At 40.8% G+C, this 22,595-nt stretch overlaps 1 protein-coding gene across 5 annotated transcripts in view; it reads left to right on the top strand.

The window, feature by feature from the left end:
* si:ch73-103b11.2 (myosin phosphatase Rho-interacting protein) overlaps nt 1-22,595 on the top strand; it is a 49,443-nt gene that overhangs the window by 18,285 nt on the left and 8,563 nt on the right. For 3 of the 5 annotated variants that reach the window (XR_009927637.1, XR_009927638.1, XM_062442710.1), the window contains exons 4-16: nt 4,474-4,625; nt 6,220-6,304; nt 8,925-8,978; nt 9,759-9,984; nt 10,198-10,747; nt 12,064-12,205; nt 12,327-12,443; nt 14,119-14,175; nt 14,280-14,348; nt 14,469-14,558; nt 16,560-16,669; nt 17,747-18,527; nt 18,617-18,733. Coding sequence is in view for 1 of the 5 variants with exons in the window: in XM_062442710.1 (XP_062298694.1) it covers nt 4,474-4,625; nt 6,220-6,304; nt 8,925-8,978; nt 9,759-9,984; nt 10,198-10,747; nt 12,064-12,205; nt 12,327-12,443; nt 14,119-14,175; nt 14,280-14,348; nt 14,469-14,558; nt 16,560-16,669; nt 17,747-18,527; nt 18,617-18,733 (2,550 nt within the window). In the remaining 4 variants the exon portion in view is untranslated. The remainder of the gene's footprint in view (nt 1-4,473; nt 4,626-6,219; nt 6,305-8,924; nt 8,979-9,758; nt 9,985-10,197; nt 10,748-12,063; nt 12,206-12,326; nt 12,444-14,118; nt 14,176-14,279; nt 14,349-14,468; nt 14,559-16,559; nt 16,670-17,746; nt 18,528-18,616; nt 18,734-22,595) is intronic. The other 2 variants (XR_009927640.1, XR_009927639.1) reach the window with 2 other exon arrangements.

The raw sequence follows: 22,595 nt of genomic DNA, 5'->3' as shown, positions 1-22,595 counted from the left end.
AGATTTATTACATAATTGCTGTTATCAGTAATGAACACGGGATGTTGGACCCTGAAGAGACCTGATTCTAGGCCCAGGTTTGTGAGTCAGGATGGTGCAGTGCCAGTTCATCAGCTCTTCTTGGGCTGCCACGTCTTTTTATTAACAAAGTCAAACGGATTTAGTTTCAGGGTAAAGAACTTGGAAACGGTGCTTGAGGATCCTGCTGTTACATGCCTAGCAAAAGACGTACCTGAATGAGTGAAGTAACATTTGGATTTGTCACCAGACAAACTGGCACCCATTATCTAATAACAGATGTTTATAATCAAGTTACAGGTGTTCATGACTAAATAGTCAATGAGCAACATGTCTGGCATCTTCATACTCATAAGAAAAGCATGCAAAATTAGGTGAATGTACTGAAAAAGATGTTTGCAACGTGTGACTCAATCAGACAGTTGAATGCCATTTCATTCTTCAGTATTCCTCTTAGCTGAGTCAGTTGAACTGCACTCTTGCTTACCATGACTAGAAATGAGTCTGTCAAACCCAAAATGTTGATGGCAGAGGAAGAGAATGTGCTTCACAACCAAAAATGAAAGTGGACCATCAGCCAGCTGCCAAGAGAAGCAAATATTTCTCCCGCTGTGTCATAAGGGAGAATGGGGATGTTTTGTTAAGCCGCGGAATGGCCAAGAGCGAAAGACGCCAGGGGTGGAAAGGCATGCTTGCGTGGAGCATACTAATTAGCAATTAGCAGGAGTTAATTCCTAATGAACACTGTTCTAAGGCTACACAACATCTGGACAGAGATCACAAGACATGGAGAAGATATGAGAGATAAGTCTAAACTATGTTGTCGAAATGCATTTTAATGCAATGTTGAACTTGAAAAGAACTTTTCATGATATATATAGATCTGCAACGATAAGTTGATTAATCAGTTGGTTGATTGACAAAACTATTTAGAAAATCAGTCATTTTTTAAGCAAAATGTTTGGTAAAGAAATTTTCACACATCCCCTTAAGCATCTCCTTGAGTGGTGTAAAATTATAACAAGCAGTCGTCACTGTTTCCTGATAATTCATAGACTATCCTTTCCATGATGTTATTGATTATCTTTATCAGCTGTAGTTTCTGTTCTCACTGAGTTGAGTTGTTAAATTAAAGAGTACAGTCTAAACCTGCTCTATGTGACTAGTGCCTTGCGATAGTGCCTTTTGTTGTGATTTGGCACTATATAAATAAAGATTGATTGACTGAGTCGGTAAACTGACAAACTTATAAAGCTGCTCCATAGAACTGTCTTTATGTAAAGCAGCTGTTTATCTTTTAGGTTTTCCATTTGTACAACACTTGTACCACATGCTGACTAATACAGTATAATAAAATGGGACACCAGTGTTCAATATTTTAGTTAACTGTTTGCTATAGTAGCACAATATTTCTGTTAAGACTATAAGAAAGCTAATATGGTACATCTGGCTGCTACCTTTTTATAATCTTATCACAAATATATTTCAAATATCGATGTTGATACTAAATGCCCACCTGCAGTCATCACAGACTGTCCTAGAGAAATCAAATCTTTTTCTGATTTGTCCCCCGTCTCCCCTTGAGACTGCTCAATGACTCCCATCGAGACAGCATTCATACTATTGTCTGAACAACTTCAGAGACAAGAATAAGTTTATGCTGGCTTCATAATTTCCATGCACTGATCACAAAAGGACACTTGTTTGGGCCTCTTGTCTCTCAGTCATTTCCTTGTTGAGGGTTAAGGGGAGGAGTGGCTCTGTGGACTGTGGCGGCTGACAATCCCACATTGTGTGAACTGGTGCTGCTTCACAAAGGCTCCATTGTGGAGAGCAGTGGCCAAGGGAGAGGGGACTGGGTCTAGGCTAGGTGACAGCGAGGTGTGGGTTCGGGGGGCCTGGGTCTGGGGGCGAGAGCTGCAGTGGCTGGCCCAAAGTAAGGGGCGTGTATCGGTGCTCAGCTGACACAGTGCCGGGGTTGGGGAGGGTGCACACGTGTGAGAGGAGTCCCGTGCTGCCTGCCACACAACCCCTCTGCAAATCATATACTGTACTCCCACATGAGCACAACCTACTTCATAAAAGCACTCCAATCTCTGTCAGAGGTGGAGCAGCATTATGAAAATAGGTTTTTAATCAGAGCTGTTGTCAGTCTGATTTATTTTCTGTGTACTAGAGAATCTGATGCTGTGATTATAAAACTGGGTGCTTAAGCTGCTAGTAAACTGTTCTCAGAATTTGAAATATTTTGCTCTTTATCCTCTTCTGACTCTTGCTCAAGGACATGCCCACATGTGTGGTGCACCCTAGATTTGTTTATACAGACAGATGGCCAAGCAGTCAAAAGTCATAGTCCACAAAACCCTGTTTTTTTTCTCTCTCGCTCTCTCTCTCGCTGCTGCACTGCTGTTCCCCTTGACCACCAGCTTGAGACTTAATCTCCCTTCTCTCACCCTCCACTGTTCCTACTCTCCGTCTCCAAACCTCATTCCTCTCCTCAAGTCTGAGAATGACAGGGCTCTCAGGTCAAGCTGACGCCACCCTCTCCTTCTAGTCTGAAGCAGGCCTGGGCCCTCGCCCAGCTGTCCCAAGGTCTATTTGTCCGTCTGTCTGTCAAGCCCGGCTGTTGCCCTGGCCTCTCACCTTGGTGTCAAGAGCCCTTTGGTGATGGACAATTTTTAAAGCCACTGGCATAATAAGTAGAACCAAAACATAACCAACTCACTTTTTACCATGGTAGAAGAGAAGTTGCAAGGGTCATTCTACGTGTCATACCATGCTGTCTAGATGTCCAGGTCTCTGGTTTTTAGCCTGATACATCTGCCTGTTATTCTCTTTGTTCCAATTCACTGTGCTAAATGTTGACACTGCTATCTTTTACAATATAGGCAATGGTGAAAGAGTTCAGAATGAAAGTGACGTTTAACAGTGACGGAGTAAACAGGGCCTCTTAACCACCCCAAGGGTGGGATTACCACACACTGTTGACTATTGACTTCTCTGTCCACATCAGAGGCCATCCATAGTATTAAATTGCTCTGTCACTGACAGGCTATAGTTACGCTGCACAATTCGGGCCCTTATTTATTTTGTCACTAGCTAACTTCAACATGATACCTTTTAATTTAGTTTCCAGCTCTATTTCCTAATAAATATTCTGATTTGCGTAGGGCTGTAATTTATCATCTGTGGCTACCTGGTACTTTTAGCTTGCAACCACTTGTGACAGTGTCTATAATTCTGCCTGTATGTTTAGTGCTATGAAGGTAGGACCCAAAAGCTGTTCAAACAGCATCCCGTGCCCAGTGTGCTTAGTTATGCAGTACTCATTACTCCATTGAGCAAATATAAATCCCTCAGTCAACATAAGATTATCAAGGCTTCTCCCATTGCTCAAGTAAGTCATTTGGAGGTCAGACTATGCAAAAGTCAGTTTTTTTAACTAGTAATATTTAATTAACATAATATATGTGTGCGAAAATTCTTCTATTGTTCTAAGATGCAGTGAAGTGTACTATTAATAGATTGTCTTATCTCTTGCAAGTTGAACTAGCATGTCGCTATTTATCGTAAATGAGCCATGCCTTACACACAAAGCCATTGTGTTTGCTTACATAAACCTGCATGCGAAACTTTAAGTCTTTGTACGCAAAGTAGTATTATTCTGAAAGTCCTGTGGTCACGTTATTTATGGCAGACAGATGGCATCCATGTCAGCATGCATACTTGGGTTTACACCTCGCAGCTAGGCATCAGACAGATTAAACTCAAGCCTGCTCCAATGAACTCATGAACTCGCACTGTTTATAAATGGAACGGGTAGTCCTTTTCGCAGGTCCTGCAAGGCCAAAATGTCTAGTTTATATGATAAACAGTGTGATTTTGTATGATCTTAATGTCTTAATTGTCACTGGTCTTGTATGCAACTGAATCCTTTCTTGACACCACAATTTTTATTATCAAAAATGAACTCAATGCTAAAGCTACTAAAAGTACTTTATTAATAATGTGTTGATTATGGACTTTTCTGGATTGGGTGGCAAGTATTAACTAAATACAATAATCTCATGCTGAGTCCACTAGAGTTGTGAACAACTGCTCAATTTTCCCATCTAAAATGACCTAATCATTGCTAGAGTGATACTTTCTTATAAAAATAGAGCTATTGAAGTAAAACCTGCATATGTGACGTAGTTATGAGACTGTTATTTTAAATATGGCAGTGTTTATCACAAGAAACAAAAATATCACAGTGAGCTCCAACAGAACATTTTCCTGTGCACAGATTGTCATATCAGTGTGTGGTGTGCCAATCTTGGCATGAAAATTGATGCCGGGGGAGAGGGGGTGGTGGCTGTGTGAAAAGACAGAAAGACCATGTGGAGGGATATGTGATCACATCTGCTCAGTACCCCACTTAACACCTTTTCTGTGTCCCTCTGTTGGGTCCTGCAGCCCAGCACTCTGCCCCAGGGTACAATCAATATGAATCAGTGCTCCGATGTCATCGATGGAGAGTCCAGGACTGGTCAGAAGAACTCGCTGTGTATCCTGACCCCTGACAAAGAGCACTTCATCCGGGCTGAGTGTAAAGAAATCATAAACGGGTAAGAAATAATAAGGGATCAGTTAAAGGATAAGTCCACTATTTTTCAATTCTGTCTTAAAACAACAGTCAGGCGCCAGTCAAGGAGGACTGTGAAGATATTTTTTCCCATCACTACCATTCAAAAGAGCATTATGAAGGGATCTTCAAATGGTCAGTGTGAGCAGGAGGAATTATCACAGCAAGTAAAACATGTCAGTGTTTATTTGGGCACCTGGCTATTGTTTTAGGACAGACTTTTAACGTAGGAATTGCACACCGACAACTTGCCTTCATGTCTACACTGTGGCTTCAGGTGGGTTTTTTTTGTTGCTGTGTCTTTTGGGTTGAGGGGTTAGGGATGACAGAGACTTGGACAATGGTTAGGATTTCTGTGCAACTGCTCTGCCCTCTGCTGTCTCTTTTGGGTTCTGCTTATCACAGAGTTGTAATCCACACTGCAGTGACGGTGCACATTCTTGAACTGTCCCCCTCCTGACTCCCTGCCCCTTTTGTGTGTATTCACAAACCCCCCCTATGCCTGGACACAGATACACAATGCACAGGCTCTAAGCTTCATAATTCAGTTTTATTCTCCTGCGCCTCTCCTGCACTGCTGCACATTAAAAGTGTGTTTCTGCACTGCCCTCCCCTCCCTGGCTGTAGCATACATTTTATGGCTATTCTTAGGGAACTATGACTCACAGCAACCCACTCTCCGTTATGCTACCTGCTTCTATCACTATACTCCTCCTCTCTCCTATCATCTGGCTTCCATGTGTTAGTTCTGAGCCATCACAGACACATTAACCCAGGCAAGGTTGTCGGTGTTTCACAAGGGCTTTACCAGCATTAATTATTGTTTACATAGCAGTTGTAAATGTGTTTATACTGTACCCTTTGTCTCATTATGGAACATTATGAAAACAGTGCTGTGTGTATTCATTCATGTATAAATAGTTCACATATTTGTAATTGTGGAGTTTTTATAGTATGACTCTTCACACCAAAGCTTTTCACTCTTTAGAAAGTTGTGGAGTAGAGAAGTGTTTGGTTATAATGTACCTTGGCAAATGACTTGATGATTTGAATAGTAACAGAAGCGGTTTCGATGTTGCATGAAGTTTCATATCACATGATACAGTTACATGAGGATATCACCCTGGTTTGTAAGTGGATCTGGCAGTATTGTTTTGTGTGGGGTTTTTTTTGTTTGTTTTTAAAGGTCTGTGAATGAGCTGTGTAGTGAATTATGTATTACTGCTTTTCAAACATGGTGCTTAACTAAATCTGCTCTAATGTAGTTGCTGATGGGATAAGTGTCCTCATTAAACATGTTTCATGTAAACATGTTAATCTTTCAGTAGGCAAAAATAAATTGTCAGAGATAATCCAATGAGACAATGACCAAAGAGTCTCTTCTGTCACCGCTTTGTCTCACTGTTCAGATTGTTTAAGGTAATGTTTGTCCTGGCAAGTATTTGGGTGTTTTTTTTTTGCTGCAGAGACCTTTTATCCTAGTGATATATTGATCCACAATTGGTGCAGGGTTTTTACAGACTGCATTTAATGTTAAAAAAGGTGAAAAAACACTTAGATTGTTTCACTATTTCTAGATGGCAGGAGGCTCTGACGGTGTATCCCAGAACCAACAAGCAGAACCAGAAGAAAAAACGCAAGGTTGATCCACCCACTCAACAGGTAATGTACCTATTCTCGCTCACCATTAAGTGCTTTTACCTTGCTTGCAAAATGAAGTGAAGAGTAGAAAGCAACACAATTCACAGAAAGGTCTTTTTCTCTTTTTTAAGGGTGATGTTTTTTCTACGATGTCTTTTTTTTCTTTTGTGTGATGAGTGTAACTGATTGCCTGTGCGTATAGGAGGGAACAAGGACAGGATGATCCTTCAAGTGCAGCGTTTTGAGATTATTTGGTTGAGGTGATTAAATGAGATGGAACAATGCAGTACGGAAGATTCTCATTCCACTCAAACTACACCAGCTGTTTTCTCCTCACACGAAGCGAGAGAGATGCATTGTTTCTCTGGCAGCAGCGTGCACAACAGTTTATGCTCAAATATGGTAGTCATGCTATCTCATATATTTGCATTCCTGCCTCACATGATGTGGCAGTCTCGCTAAATTGCATAGTAAAATAGTTTGCATGCCACATATTTGTCTTTTATTGTTTTGCTCATTGATATGCAGAAACAAAAGAATTACAGTGATAACACCTCATGGCCTTGTCAGTCAGGCATTTATATCGGCAGAATTTTGCTTGTAAGAATGTACTTCGGTTTTTATAGATGCGCTGTTACAGACTGACTACTGTAATATATGTGTCACCTGGTCAGCAGGCGGCAGACATTTGTTTGCAATCAAAATATTCCGGAGCAAACAGTGAAGACAACTGCTCGCTGAAATAACATTCAGCAGTATTTTTCAGCAATGTGACCCTGATCCTCGCTGAAACTGCTGGTGCACTCTGTTTCATTGTCAAGTCCAGCAGTTGCTGTCTCACCTACTCCAGGCTTTTGCCTCGAGTCCTGCCTGTTCGGTCATTTACCTTGTGGGCTTGGTCCAAATTTTTTTTGTTTGGCTGAGTTCCAGCTAAAGCGCCCGGTAAGTATCTGTCAAAGTGTCCTTGACCAAAACACTGGCTGAGTCTAAATCCCTGCCCTAAACTAAAAACTGAAATATCACAGATTCTGAAAGATCAGACAGAGAATTTCCCCTAGAGAGAATGAGGCAGATGGATAAAAAGATATCAAGTATATCTACACAAATTGTAGCAACTAGAGAACCAAAACATGGTAGCATTCAATAGTCTAAGAGCAAAGTGAGAAGAATCTTTCAAGCCATCCAGGTGACATCCATTAGACATAAAATGCCTGCAGGGAATCAAAATGCAGTTTTCATGTCAGTCTAAGCTTTATGTGTGCTGTAGTCAGATTTCTCCCTGGTAGATAGTAGTAAAGTAACATGACTGTGTAAAGGTAAGTCACTTTAATAACAATGATAATAATAATAATTATGATAATAACAATAATAATAGGCATTATTGTATACAGGTTCCCCCCTTTCCTACCTCATTTATATTGTGAGGCCAAATTTATGGTGGTTGCGCACGAAATTCTCTGAAGTTCATTGTCTGCTTCCTCTAATGACGGCGCCCTGAATCAGACTGACCTTGCTGAGCTTATACAAGCAGAGTAATTTGCAGAGGGACAATGGTGACACAGTGATGACACTTGTGTCTCATGGGACCTCCGTCATTGTTGTCTGATTTTCTGCATTCACCAACAATACTTTCCTCCCACATTGAATTATACTTCAGGTTTTCATCTATTTCTTTTCATCGCATCGCAGCTAATATGCTTAGTTATAGTGATTAAAATAGTAATGAAGTACTAAGCTGCCACCCAGAGATTTTTTCCAGAAGACTGTTTAGTAAGGCTGCAAGACTGCAAGTTCAGCCATTGTATTTGAACACTTCCTGGTCTAAATATCTAACAACATTCAACCATGTAAATGTCATACAAATGATTTCATTTCATCTCAGTCGGTTACAGATTTGTGCTTTTAACAACAATACTATTAGAGAACCTAGATGCTACTGTAAAGCAAGAATTCATCTTTTCCTTGCATGTGTGTTGAATGGGCATGCGGTAGCTTGAAATAACAGTCAAGACCAAGTCATATAGACCAAGTAATATAATTAGAGTTGATAACGTGTGAGAGTGTTAATCCTTTCACTGCTTTTCTCATGTTGGTTTTTCTCATTGTTTCATGGGCTGGTCAGTTGTTGTGGCATGAAGCTCAGATATAGATCGTCATTGCCTGCGTTAAGGCTCACATTTTTTCACACTTAATTATGTCAGCACCATCTGAAGGCTTTCCTCCCACTTTTACTGAAGTGACATATTCAAGGAAACCATTTGTAAATACCTGGGCACAGTAACATATGTTTCCCTTCTGGGTAGTGCTCCTAAATTAAAATACCTGACCTTAAGAACAAAAGGAAAAAGATGTACTGTAATAAGAATCAGTGATAAGTGCTGTGTCTTATATTAAAACTGAATGGAATCTGAAAGAAATTCGTACTTTTAGATTCTTGTGTTGTCTCTTATCTAAGTTTTACATCTAATAGTAGCACCCTTTACATAATTCTGCATGCTTTTAGATTAAATGAGAATGAAACACAGTTAAAATAATACAGAAACTACTCATATAATCATTATGAGGCTGAGGTCTACCTGTATCAATTATAATGAGCACTACATAGCATATATTAACATTAAAGGCTTTTTGTGATTGGCAGGGTGGAGTCACTCCAAGCCAGTGTTTTTCCACTGAAGACATGATTGGACACCCAGTGAGTTCAGCTTGGCCAAACGTTTTGTCCTGCTTCACCTTTTAAAAATCTCAGGCTTAGAAACCCCTGCCCTAATAAATTATATGTATTTCAACACCAATCAATCCAGGTGATGGGTTAATAAAAATGACCTGCTTTTTGCTCTCTGTGACACTGAGAGAGTGAATCTTAACACAGCTGCATGTTTGTGGTGATTGAAGTTGGTTGGCTGAGTTGATGTTTGAGGGCTGCTTCGCTTTTAAAATCTTCCTTATCTTCTCATGACCTTCTGGGTCTGCTAATTATGAGGGGGCTTCCAGTATGATTTACTGGTGACATCAAACTTAAATGCAACAACAATGAGTATTCCATTTAAAAAAAATCTGTACTTTGTGTTCATTAATCAGATGAAGATGATCTTTATCAATATGATTTCAATATGATTTTCATCACATCCAATCTCATCCTCCTCATTCTCCTCTTTTCTCATTTTATTTTACCAATCATTTTACCAATGATGAAAACAATTTTCTTTTGCTTTGGCACCTAAATATAGAATTTACACAAACACATAAAAATGAAAAAGAAAACATGAATGGACACCATTGCACACAATGCAGCACATGTACACCAAGAAGTGATGGATTTTGGAAGGAAAAGAAAGTATTACTCTTCAATGTTTAATTATTATTTTAATCTCTTTCCTTTTTGGATTCCTTTTTGTAGTCTCTGTGTGACCTTACCCCCAATCATGTACTTTCCTCTTCCCATCCACTCCTTCCAATCCGAACCCCTACCCAGGAGCCTGGCCCCGCCAAGGTGACAGTGACCAGCAGCAGCAGCGGAGGCAGCATCCCGTGCCTGCCCAGCAGCATCGCCAGTGCTGAGCGTGTCCCGATGAGCCGCGCCACTCTGTGGCAGGAGGAGAGCCGCTGGAGCAGGGCCACCATCCCCTGCAGCCGCAGTGCCTCCTGTCTCAGCCAGCTGAGCCAGAGCCAACCAGACTCCAGTATCACTACTCAAGATGGTAAATATTAGAGTACATGCAAGTTCTTCAACATCTTGTACATACTGAATGTTGTTGTTTCACTGTGAAATTAGGAAAATTAGGTCATTTAGAAAAATGGTTAGAGGCCTTGTCACATGACATGTCCACTATTATCTTACTCACTCTAATGTAAATTGCAACTAGCTATGAGTTTATTGTTTATTGTTGATTTTTTTTTTTTTTGGAATCCAGATGGTGGCACCATGAGCACTGGACGCAAGGTACGAGTGGAGAGCGGTTACTTTTCCCTGGAGAAGACCAAGTCGGAGCCCTCTCCACAGCCTGCACAGCATTCCCAGCCGCCTCAGCATCTACCCCTGTCCTCTTCATTATCTTCCTCCTCATTAGGAGCTCCCAGTCCCAGGTACAACTCTGAGTCAGAACCCCAAACTTCCCCTTATCAATCCTCCCAAGATCCTCTCCCCTCTCCAGGTGCCCTAATTTCCCCCAGCTACTCCACCATCAGCTCCTCCCAGAGCTCGCTGGACTCTGAACCCAGCAGTAGTACACCAGCCTGGGAGGGCCGCGGCGGTGGTGGAGGTAGTACCAGTAGTGTCAGTGGAGGAGGAGGCAGACCGGGCCGGTCTGGCAGGGAATACGCAGCGCTGTCTGACGTGCCACGGGCTCGCAAGCTGAGCTACCGCGAAGCTTTCCGTTCAGACAAAAAGCATCAAGAGCTGAGGGCACGCACACGCAGTCCTGGCAGAGAGGAGGTGGCTCGGCTGTTTGGGGAGGAGCGCAGGTAAGAGGACAGGGATAATAGTCATGCATAGGACACAGCAAAAATACTGTAAAGAGACTTTTTATGTTTCTTGTAACTGCTTCTTGATTGATCATATCAATGCTGAAAATGAATCACATAGCAGAAACATAAATCTGATTCACTTGTGATAATGATGACAGGGAAACATGATTAATAATCAATAATGAACCACTGGTTGTAGCACTTGTTATAGTCTTGAAATGTAGAGATAGCATGCTAAATACTGTATTAAGGGAAAGTCATGCATTGCTTAAAACATTCAGCATTATTTTCTTAGCACCACCCTGTGGCTGCAGTCCTTAAGGCACTCATGTCTCTTGAGCATCTTTTGCCATTGTTGCCTACAGCAGCTTATCAGTTACCAGTGGTTTTGTGGGGATTGAAGTGCATGTGTTACTTTCTTTTCTATTGGTCTCTACCTCGTGCTCTTGCTACCTTTGCTAGTTGGTTTTGTTGTTGTGATCTTTTCCAGGGGCTTCTGAACAGAGCTTCTCAGATCTAATGCTCAACCAACCCCTCCACCCCTGTCCCAATGCTGTTCCCTGCTGGTCACCGCTGATTCCTGCTTTCTATCATTTCATCTCTGCACTGCCTGGGAGCACACTGACACACTGTTCAATAGACACACACTTGGTTTACTGTGCATACATACTGGTTGTTGTGGTTGTAGGTGCCGTTTAGTTTCTCCTCCTCTCTCATACAACACACACACACATGCACATAAACGCACATTAACAATAAGAGCAGTGCCTTAAGGTAACGCCACCCGTGTTGCCATTGCTGCTATTTCTTGCAATTTGTTTAATCCACCATCCTAGTCATTTTCCTTTTCTTCTAGTTTAATCTCATATAACACTACTCTTTTATTCTCTGGTGTAACTCTGAATTGACCTCTATGGGGATTCTACCTTAAACTGCATATCTTTATCTATGAAAGGAGCTTTGAGTCTAGAATGATGTCCACAGTCAAACTACATAGTGTATGTGATTGCTGTGCAATAATGGCAGCATGCACTGTGCAAACAATAACTGAAACTACTTCTGGACATTGATTTTGGCTCAAATTTGCTTTCATATCATGCTATGATCCTGTTTTTATGCTAAATTATTTTGCCACCATTGGAGGATGATACGCTGCATTATTGTGTTTTTGTTTGTTTTTTAAAGAACAACCAAGTTATTTTACTACTATGTTTTTGGTATGCTGCAAACTGTCCCAAGAATTTATGTTGAGTGAAATATGTACTGCGTATTGAGTACGTCTTTGAAAAGAATGGTTTGTTTGTGTTTCTTAGGCGTTCTCAAGTCATCGGCCGATTTGAGGAGGGTCAACCTGTGGAGCGTATGGACACCAGCAGCTCCAATGAGCTGACCTCCAACATCACGCTAATCCAGAGACAAGGCCGCAGCGAGAGACGCTATCTTTCTAACAAACATGTATGCTGTTCTTTTTGTTTAATCTTATCTGATCTGATGTGTGTATTTACTACATAATGAGAGTTGGACAGCTTTACCCCACTGATAACAGGGAATAATTCCTTATACTTTTTGTTCATAGGAGTTGTCACTGGATGCAGGAAAGGACCGTTCAGTCCCTGATGTGTCCAGCTCCAATTTTGCCAATTTAAGAAGAGCTAAGTCACTGGACCGCAGAGTCACTGAGTCCTCAATGACTGTGAGTACTGTACAGTACAGGGTCATAAGCAGTGTTTAAAAAAATAATTTCAAGGTCCCATAAAAATAACGTTTGAGATTCACATTGATTTAAGTTTAGCATTACCACCCAAATAACCCCTAAGTACTGCTAGTGCAGCAACAACTATGTGATCGCTCCCCACCTTCCCAACTGTGAAAATTGTGTTCGATATAGCATCAGGCCAATGCAGAAGCAGAGCTGTAGTGGACTGAACCCAAGAATGCGGGTTAGCGTCTTCTCTTTTCTTTTTTTCTTTTTTTACACCCTATCCGCACCACCCATGTGCCAAAAAGGGGTATAACTCTGACACAAGGGTTCAAAAGTGCGTTTACATACAACAGACTGTGATTAAAAAAACTACATTTAGGTACACAATATAAAATGTAAAAGGCATTTTTCATTCCATAGTTTCATGGGACATTTAAATGACTTGGCAGGTGTGTTTTCCATATCAGGGAGAGTGTATGGTCAAGGACAAGACATTTCGTGTGGATGATCCCAGACCGTTTTTGTGACGCAGTATCTGAAATGATTGATATGTCCTTCAGCAATGATGTAAGGATGTTGACAACATTTGCTGTATGCAAGATAAAAATATAACATGAGAGATAACAAAAATAATATGCACATACTTTGCATTATGTCCACTGCTCAGGAGAACAACACTATGCACTGGCCAAGACATAAATAACCCAAATGAAAAAAAAAAAAAAAAAAATCAGATTTCATGAAAGGTGAAGTTTTTCAAATTGGTATACATAATTTCAGTTCACTCCACACTTACACATTACTGCACTCATGTTCTTATTCTACTGTGACAATAATTTACAAAAGTAAAAAAGCAGCCCTCAAAATGATTAAAATTGCACAGGTATCCTCCGGTCTGCTACTGATCTGGGTTCTGTTCAGAGGGCGCTGTAGGGGTGATCCAGTCAGTGTGTGGTTGTTTTCTCTGGCTGAGCTGCAGCTGCCAGAACCCCCACCCACTCAAACACACACACATAGGGACACACCACTGCTGTCACTGCTACTGATATTATAAATAGCCAGCCCAGAAGCCAGTCGCAGTTGTGTGTATGTCCCTGGGGCAGACGGAAAGAAACTTGTCAGATATTGTCAACATATAAAGGGAAGGCAGTTAGCCATCAGAATGACCCTCTGCCAGACGATGACTCCATATCGGATGAAGCTCATCAAAAACAAGGTATTGTTGAGTGAGCAGAAACCAGGTTTTTGGACAAATGATTTACTTAACTCTATAAACAGCCCCAGAGCTTGGTTTCAATGTACAGCAGTTTGTGTTTCACAGGGAAGATCCAGCTCCCGCCACTCCGTCTCTTTAGCTGGAGTTGTGTATCAGCAGTTATACTTCTTGAGCCAAGGTGGTGACCTACTGTAAATGTAAACAAATGAACATAAATGTAACTGTGTATAGGGAGAAGTCAATTTTATATTCTGATTACATCATTCATAAGTGATGAGGACTTGTATTATGGTGACAAATTAGTACAAATGTTTGCTGCTATTCTGATTTCTTGTGTTTTTGCCCCTTTTTTTATTCATGTGCTTAATTTCAAATTGAAAGTCACTTCTAATTGATTTGTAATCAGTTGATACAGTTGCATCATATCACTCTGATTTCTCTTCCCTGCAGCCAGATCTGCTGAACTTCAAAAAAGGATGGATGACCAAGCTGTATCAAGATGCAGTGGTAATTTGTTTTTAACAGTAGACCATCTCCCTGTTTTGTTTACTGAAGTAACATCATATTTTATGTATAGACTGGTGAAATCCAATTTTCTTTTTTCATCTTAGTGGAAGAAACACTGGTTTGTCCTCACAGATCAAAGTCTAAAGTACTACAAGGATTCAATAGCTGAAGAGGTAAGATTTGTCTTTAAAGGGATTGAAAGGATTTTAGATATTAATGAATGGGCTAGTAACAAAGATTTTTTTTTCTTCTTATATTTGTTTTTGTTTTGTTGTTCCTTTTTTTTTCTTCAGGCTTCAGAACTGGATGGTGAGATTGACCTTTCCACATGTTATGATGTCAAAGAGTTCCCAGTCCAGAGGAATTATGGCTTTCAAATCCTGGTGAGTGTTGATTCTTCATGATGGATGGTTGGTTGGTAGACTTTATTGTCATAGCAGTCAAATACATTTCATTACAGATGACTACAGGTACATAAACACAGCAGCTACGATGAATAAGCAGAAAGACTAAAGGATGGACAAGTGGAGATATTAACTGATAGTCCTGTTTATAAATAAAAGGTCTGAGATGAATAAAGCATAAAGTGCTGTCACTGTCACATGATTGATCCTCCTGCATCATTAATCACCAGTAAGGATGAACCTCATTGTCTACCCAGTGTAGCTCGGTTGTCTCCCGCCAGTCTATAAACAGCTTTAGACACCATGTGGTGATGCTTTAGGTATCATGTTTTGCCATTTCTCTTTTTGAACTGATTCTTTGTCTGTCATGAAGGATGTCACTTGACTTGTCATCTCTCTGTGAAAGGCTGACCTCATAGTGGTCTAAATCTGCTACAGCTGTTACCAGCCTCGCTTGTCTCTCTGAACCCATGCGCCCTTCATCCCACAAAGCACAATATGTTTACCTAACCTCTTGCATTCGAAAGGCTTGACCTTGTCCATAATTGTTCAATAACACTCCTGTTTTTAAATACATAAACATAGAGCTGCAGTGATCAGTCGAACAATAGGAAATTAATTGCCAACTGTTTTGATAATTGATTATTCATTTTGAGTCATTCTGAAAGACAAAATACTAAAATGTTCTTGTTTCAGTCTCTAGAGTGTGATTATCTTCAGGTTTCTTTTGGTTTCTACGATAGTTAACTGACTGGGTTGTGGTCTGTTGGTAGGGACAGATTTTGAGGTTGCATCTTGAGCTTTGGGAGACAGCCATATTTCTCACCATTTCCGGACACTTTATACACCAAACTGTGAATCGATTAATTGAGAAAACAATATATTAATTGATAATAAAAGTATTTTACTATTAAACCTTTTCAGCACTGCTCCTGCCACACAAACTGTATTGCATAAACGTACAATACAGATCCAGTGTAAATGAGGAGAACAGTGGCTACAATGTCATTACTTTGGTTTACATTTGCCTGAGGCAGCTTCCCCGGCTATTTTGTTGAGGATGTCAGAAATAGAGTTGTAGAGGGGATCATTATCTCTTTGGCTGAGAACAACATGGGTTTGGTGTCGAGAAATTAATAACTCCAGTATTTATATCTACTCTCTCTGCTCCGTGGTCAGACAGGAAGGGGCTGTTGTTCTGTCATTAGCATAGCTGCAGTGTAGAGTTGAACGCCAGTTGAAATCCTGACGTCAGGAATGAAGTACCTGGTCCCTTGAAAGCCATTACTTTGTCTTCAGAGGCTTTAATGCAGATCTGTGGCATCTTAGAAATCACTTAAGTGCCACTAGAGGTCACTGTGAGGTTTAAGTTAAATTTATTGCTCACACAAAGCTGAGTTATAAAACCATTTTTCTAAAAGTTGATATTTTTCACAATCTAGGGATAGAAGAAGGCAATGCCAACTAAATGTAATATTGTGTAATTATGTACAATATTGCATTTGTAATATGTGTTACTTCCACCTTCAATTCATATTTAAATCCAGCTACAATGGCAGCAATGAGAGTGATATGTAGATTTGATTGTACAGTACATTGAATGTATTGTAATGTTTAATGCCTAAAACAAGAAACCCTCTGTTACTTATGTTACTAGCCTATTTGGTTTTAAAATTGTGGGTGTGAAAACAGCCTAAAAAAACATTCTTTTGCTTCCCATTAGCTCAGTGTTAGTTGGCCGTTTTAATGTCCTGCCCTCAAACATGCATTCAAAACCTCAACTCTGTGTAGCTCGACAGCAAAGGAGAAGTAAGGCAAAGCATGTGTTGCCTCTCTTCACTGTTCATTCAACCATTACTCCACTGCTGGTAAAACAACATAGTGAATAGCTACCTGACAACAGACAGAAACCTGTGCTTAGATTTTCATTCTTTTTTTTTTTTAATAAAAGGGTATTTTATCGTGCTTGTGTGTTTGCAGTATAAAGATGGAGCATGCACCCTGTCAGCCATGACCTCTGGAATCCGTCGTAACTGGATTCAGGCCATCATGAAGAATGTGCGACCCATCATTGCCCCTGATGTCACCCGGTAATGTAATCACCACTTGACCACTAGCAGATATAATACCTGCTTTTCTCACTTATTTAATCTTAATCCCTCTCTCCTCCTCCTCCTCCTCCTCATCCTCTCTTTCCTCTTTCTCTTCCTCGCTTGACCGGTATTTTCACCCTGCTTCCAGGAAAAACATCTCTCTGAAACTATCCGTTCTGAAGCCCAGGTTGGAAAGCTTGTGTGTTGAATATCTCTCCCTCCTCGAACAGTGATGTAATTGCTCAGCAATGTCAGCCCCAGCGTGTTTGTCGTCCTGCCCTATGTCATGTGATTGTTGAGTAATGTCTCCTTGTCAGTTGTGCCACTGTAGAGACACACACTGCAATCACATCAACAAACTAGATTAATCTACCTGTCCCAACCTGTCCTAACCTAAGATTTTTTTATTATTATTATTATTCCTAAGCATTAATTTTAGTGTTTTTTTAGTTGAGTATTTCCTTTCAGATGGCCCATCACATGTGATACTGAGTGACACACTTTACTCTGCCGGTGTGTCTCTTAGGCAGCTCTCTCCAATGGGAGAATGTGTGATATTTTTGGCATTTGTGCATAGACGCCTCACAGACACCTCTTTCTCATTCTTGAGCTCTGTCCCTTCTCATTTTCCCCTTACTCACACTTCCTGACACCTCAACACAACGTGATGAAAATAGATTTGCCAGTCTAGGTCATTTTTAAAAAATGCTCTGCAGTTTACTGCAAACATTCTTCACATTAAGCCACTGTATAAATGGCATTAACATAGCAGCTAAAGGCAGGCATCTGCCATAAGGCTTATGTTAGATCATGAGTGTGAACACCAAAGCTACTATCCAGCTTAATGTGTAGTGTGCCTTTTTTAAATGTTTTGATGTTAATGTTTTGATTTTCATGCACTCTGTTGAATTTGATCATGCTTTTAAATGCACAGTTAAATGATGCAGCACTGCCACAATGTGTTCATTCTTTGTCCTGCAAAGCTTTATGTATTGTAGCTTGAGCGCCTGGAAATGTAAATTTGTAGACACCCCGTTTAATTTTAATTGTGTTTTTTGTTCACATCTTCTTCAGATCCCTCCCAGAGGAGAAGATAAAAGCTCAAGTCACGCTAGAGCCGTGTCTACAGGCCACCCCTGAGTCAAGCCCCAGTCCTGAATCACCCAAGATTGATGTCAACAGACAGCCAGCTGGCAACAATGCTTCCACCCCTCCCTCTGAGCAACGAAAAAGCAGAGTTCGCGAGCGTAGACGAGAGGGCCGCTCAAAGACCTTTGACTGGACTGAGTTCAAAATGGAACAGACAGAAAAGCCTGTGAAAGAACGGGCAGACACAGTTGACCTCAGCTCATCGTTCTCCACAACCTCCTCCTACTGCTCACCCTCCTCTTCCCCTTCCTCATTAGCGTCCTCTCCTGTCTCTACCTCCTCCCTCCAAACATCCTCTTTATCAAGTGCTCACCCACCTTCTATGACAGAAGAAACAGAAAAGGAGAATATAAGGAGAGTTATCCTTCCACACAGCCCAACCAGTGCAACCCACATGCCAAATACGGTTACTGTTACCTTGACGTCCACATTAAACACTACATCACCAGTACAGCCATCAATACCTAAATGCCAAGAGCAGGGAAAGATGGAGGTAGACCACCCTGAAGCTGTGCATACTGCTAGTAAAGACAAGAAGGACAAGAGAACCCCAGCTGTCCAGGAAGAGATTGAGCAGCGATGGCATCAGGTGGAGACAACACCGTTAAGAGAGGAGAAGCAAGTGCCCATCACCACAGCTGTAGGAAACTCTGGTAACTCTGACCGATTGCCTGCACATGAGCTTGCAGCGCTACTAGACAAAGAGGTGTGTTTTCTCAATGTGATCACATCATATTTATGGTAGCAGAGCATCGTCTGCCATTTATCCTTTTTTTCCCTTTCCTTTCTGTTTAGTTGGGACAAAAGCAGAAGGAGCTGGACCGACTTCAGAAACAGAACAACTGTTTAAAAGAGCAGCTAGAAGATGCTCTCGGGAGAGAACAAAGTGCCAGAGAGGGCTATGTATTGCAGGTACCATACTCACCATCCATCTTTCAGGATTCATGTTTTAAAATTACACTGATCTTGAGAATTTCAAAATTGTATTCAGCAAGATAGTATAAATATACTGGTCAAACGCATGCTGCACTATTTCTTTTAACTGTACCCCACAGTAGTACTGTCAGTCTTCCTCTATAATCCCTTTTGAACTGTGTTCCTTATTATTTTTTAAATTCGATTATATTTGAATGCTCAATTTTAGCCTATTATCAATATTTACCATGTACCTATAGACTGTATAAGCAGCCTTATGCATTGCCATTGCCACTATTAGCATGTGGTTGTTGTATATTCTGTCCACTAGAGGGCATTCCACCATTACCAATTGGTAGGTGATCGCTTTCTTGCTAAGTTATAATTAAGCGAAATGAAAAACAATTACTAAAATATAAATAATAATTATGCTTTCATCATACAGGGTCATAGTAATTAAACTACAAATTTAACTGAAATATAAATAAATCCACATCAGTATGCGCTTGTTTACATCAATATGTGTACGTGTTATCCTGGTCGGGATGCACTATAAACCCAAATGATAGCATGAGTAGGAACCCTGTGTCCAAACCCATTACTGCAGGCTATCTCGTTTTAGTTAAATTTTTTCCATTTGTTGACAGAAATCCCCAAAATTTCCAAACGTCACTTCTAAAATGTTCAGCAATGGTGATCTCTGCTGGTGCATTGCTTTCTGGCATTTTTGATATTCAAAGTTAGAGGTTAATGTTAACACACATTGAATGTGGGATTGCGATTCAGTCAGACTCAGAAAACTTTATTGTTTATCAGACATGACAAAAGAATTTCGTTATGATTATATTAGCCTACACATTTATAAAAAATAAAAATAAATTAAAATACAAATTTGAATAGTAATTTCAATGTTCGATTAGTTTTAATTTTTTTTACTGTTCTCACAAAATTTGTTCCAAAAGCCCTACCCCACAGAGCAATGTAGATTGTATTTTTATTATACAGTCTACTGCCTCTTGATTGTCAGATTTATGTGTGGCTACCGTAATGAAATCTACTAACAGGTGTGGGTGCGTTATTTTCTGAAACTGATATGCATGGTTGTGGTGGTCTTAGCATGAGTTTTCACTAACTTTTGTCATGGAATTTCACATCTCCTGGGAAAATAATTGTTTTTAACAGTTATACTCAAGGTAAGAAACTTGATCAAGAAGCCTTGTGCTGTGCTTTTTCTCCCTGTTCATCTGTGTGTTTGTATGTCCTTTCCAAGCTTGAGTTCTGCATGCTTTTTGGTGTTTCAGAATTGCATACTTGAACTAATTGCTTTTTTACATTGTGCACTTTTAAGTTACAGAGTAAAATTATCACAACACCAGAATAGTTATTTTATTGTTTAACATCAATTTTATTTGACATTTACTTGATTTTTTTTTTTTAAATCACTATATTGATCACCCAATTAAGTTTTTTTGTTCGTTGTAGGGTGTATATTCATTTATACGTTTCATTGATCACCTGAAAAAGCACAGTGGAAGCTTGGGAAAGAAAAATTCTTAACAAAAGAGAGATTGATATCAAGAAAGGAGAAACTTATTTTCCTGGTATCTCCGGAGATGTGGTTCTCTGTATATGGGAGGGAAGGTAAGGTGATGTCATTAATGAAACTGTCTCATCAATCTTTTTCAAGAGTGCAACATCCCCCCCTTCCTCACCGCACAGAATGCCATGGCAACGTTTGCACAAGCTGAACCAAGATTTGCAGGTCGAACTGGAGTCCCAAAAGCGCAAGCAGGATGTTACTCACCAGCAGATTCGGACGCTAAAAAGAAGTTACACTGAAGCCCAGGATGCTGTAGACCGTCACGAGACTGATATTCAGGCACTGCAAGCTAAATTGGCTTGTGCAATGGCTGAAATCTTAGCTAGTGAACAGGCGGTGGCCCGTATGCGCAATGAGCTCAAGCTGGAGCAAGAACGTTCAAAAGAACAAGAAGATGAATATGGACGCAGTGAGGCCACCCTACGAGCCCAGCTAAAGGACAGTGAAGATAGACTCCGTGAAGTAGAGGCTAGCCTTCTGGAAAGGAACCAGGCCCTTAGGCACCTGGAGCGCCAGCAGGCCCTGCAAAGAGACCACATGAGAGAAATACAGAGGCTGCAGGAAAGGTTGCAAGAGGTGACTGCTCGACTAAGTGCTACAGAAGAAGGCCAAGCACTGAAGGAGGAGCGCCTGAGGAAGGAGCAGCATAGCATGCAAGAGAGTCATGAGAGAGAAAGACTAAATCTGTGCAAAAGACTTGCTGATGCTGAAGCTGCACGAAAAGAGATGGAAGACAGACTGTTGGAGGCTGAGAAGCAGGTGGAGGCCCTGTTAAGAGGAAAGCAGGCATCAGGAGGAAAAGAATACAGAGAAGAAATAATCAAGTTGCAAGGGGAGCTGAGTCAGAAGACTGACATGGTTGAGACACTAAGGGAGAGTGTGCGTAGGCTAGAAGAAGAGAAAGGACACCTCACTTGCCGCTGTCAGGAGCTTCTAAACCAGATTTCAGAGGCAGACCGCGAGGTGAACAAGCTCCACAGACGTCTGGAAACAGAAGAAGCTGATTACTACACCCTGGAACACTCATACGAGAGGGCTACCCAAGAGTTTCAGAAAATGAGCCATTTCCTTAGAGAGAAAGAGGAAGAGATCCGGCAGACTAAGGAGATGTATGAGAGGCTGGTGGAACGCAAGGAAGAGGACTTGAAAGAGGCACTTGTTAAAATGACTGCACTTGGAAACAGCTTGGAGGAAACAGAACAGAAATTGCAAGCTAAAGAGGAACTTCTTTGTCAAATGAGTCAAAATCTTTTAGATATTGCTGAGCCCTGTAGTGCTGAAAAGGATCTACAAGCCAAGCTTGTGGTAGCAGAGGACCGCATTGCAGAGCTAGAGCAACACCTCAATGCTCTGCAGCTGGGCTATGCTGATCTACGCATGGAAAGGCAGCAAATGCCAGGACAAAGCAAGAAGGGAAGGGTTAAAACATCAGCCTCCCTGTCAGCAAACATACTTGCCTTTGACAATACATCTAAGACAGACAACTCCCTAGATGATAAAGAGTCTCAAGCTAAGAGACCAAGGATACGTTTTTCCAGCATTCAGTGCCAAAAATACAACAGCGTAGAAGACCCTGATGTTAGCAATGTCAGCATTACCTATGTAGACACAAGACAAAAAGTTAACCAGGATGTAATTGAAGACATCCTTGTAACTGAACAAAATATATCTTCTGATATTGCATTCCCACATACTAATGACCCAGAGAAGTTTATCTCCATTATACATGCCCTAGAAACCAAACTGCTAGCCACTGAGGAAAAGCTAAGAAACCTCACACAGAATCTAGAAGAGCAACAATCCACCCAAACTGAAGATATGTCCAAGATTGATGGCAGGAAGACAACGGAAAAAGAGCCCTGCTCAGAGAAAGAGTTAAGTTGTGAAAGTGGGGTTGAGATTAGTGATGCCAATAAGCATTATGCCAGGGCCCTGGTGTGCGTGGAAAATAGTCGAGTGAAAGTCAGGGCTATTCTTGGTGGCTCTCATGATACCACCGATTCACAGCTTCATTCATTGTCAGAGATAGAAAATGAGTTGTTCAATGCATCACTGTATATCCGTCAAGGACAAAAGACTTTGGAAGAGCAATTACCAGTTGTCCCTCCAAATCAAAACCAAGAGATGCTAGATAAAGAGGCAATGCATCTCTTTGCCAAAACTCTGTCTTTTGAGGCAGTCATTTTGAACAAAATGGCTTTGTTAATACAGACTTCAAATTCTGACCTCCTGCAATCTCTCTCTGAAATACGGGGAGAC

This window comes from Scomber scombrus, chromosome 21 (assembly GCF_963691925.1).
Source record: "Scomber scombrus chromosome 21, fScoSco1.1, whole genome shotgun sequence".
Classification (NCBI taxonomy): Eukaryota; Metazoa; Chordata; class Actinopteri; order Scombriformes; family Scombridae; genus Scomber; species Scomber scombrus.
This window is presented reverse-complemented; position numbering and strand designations above follow the sequence as displayed.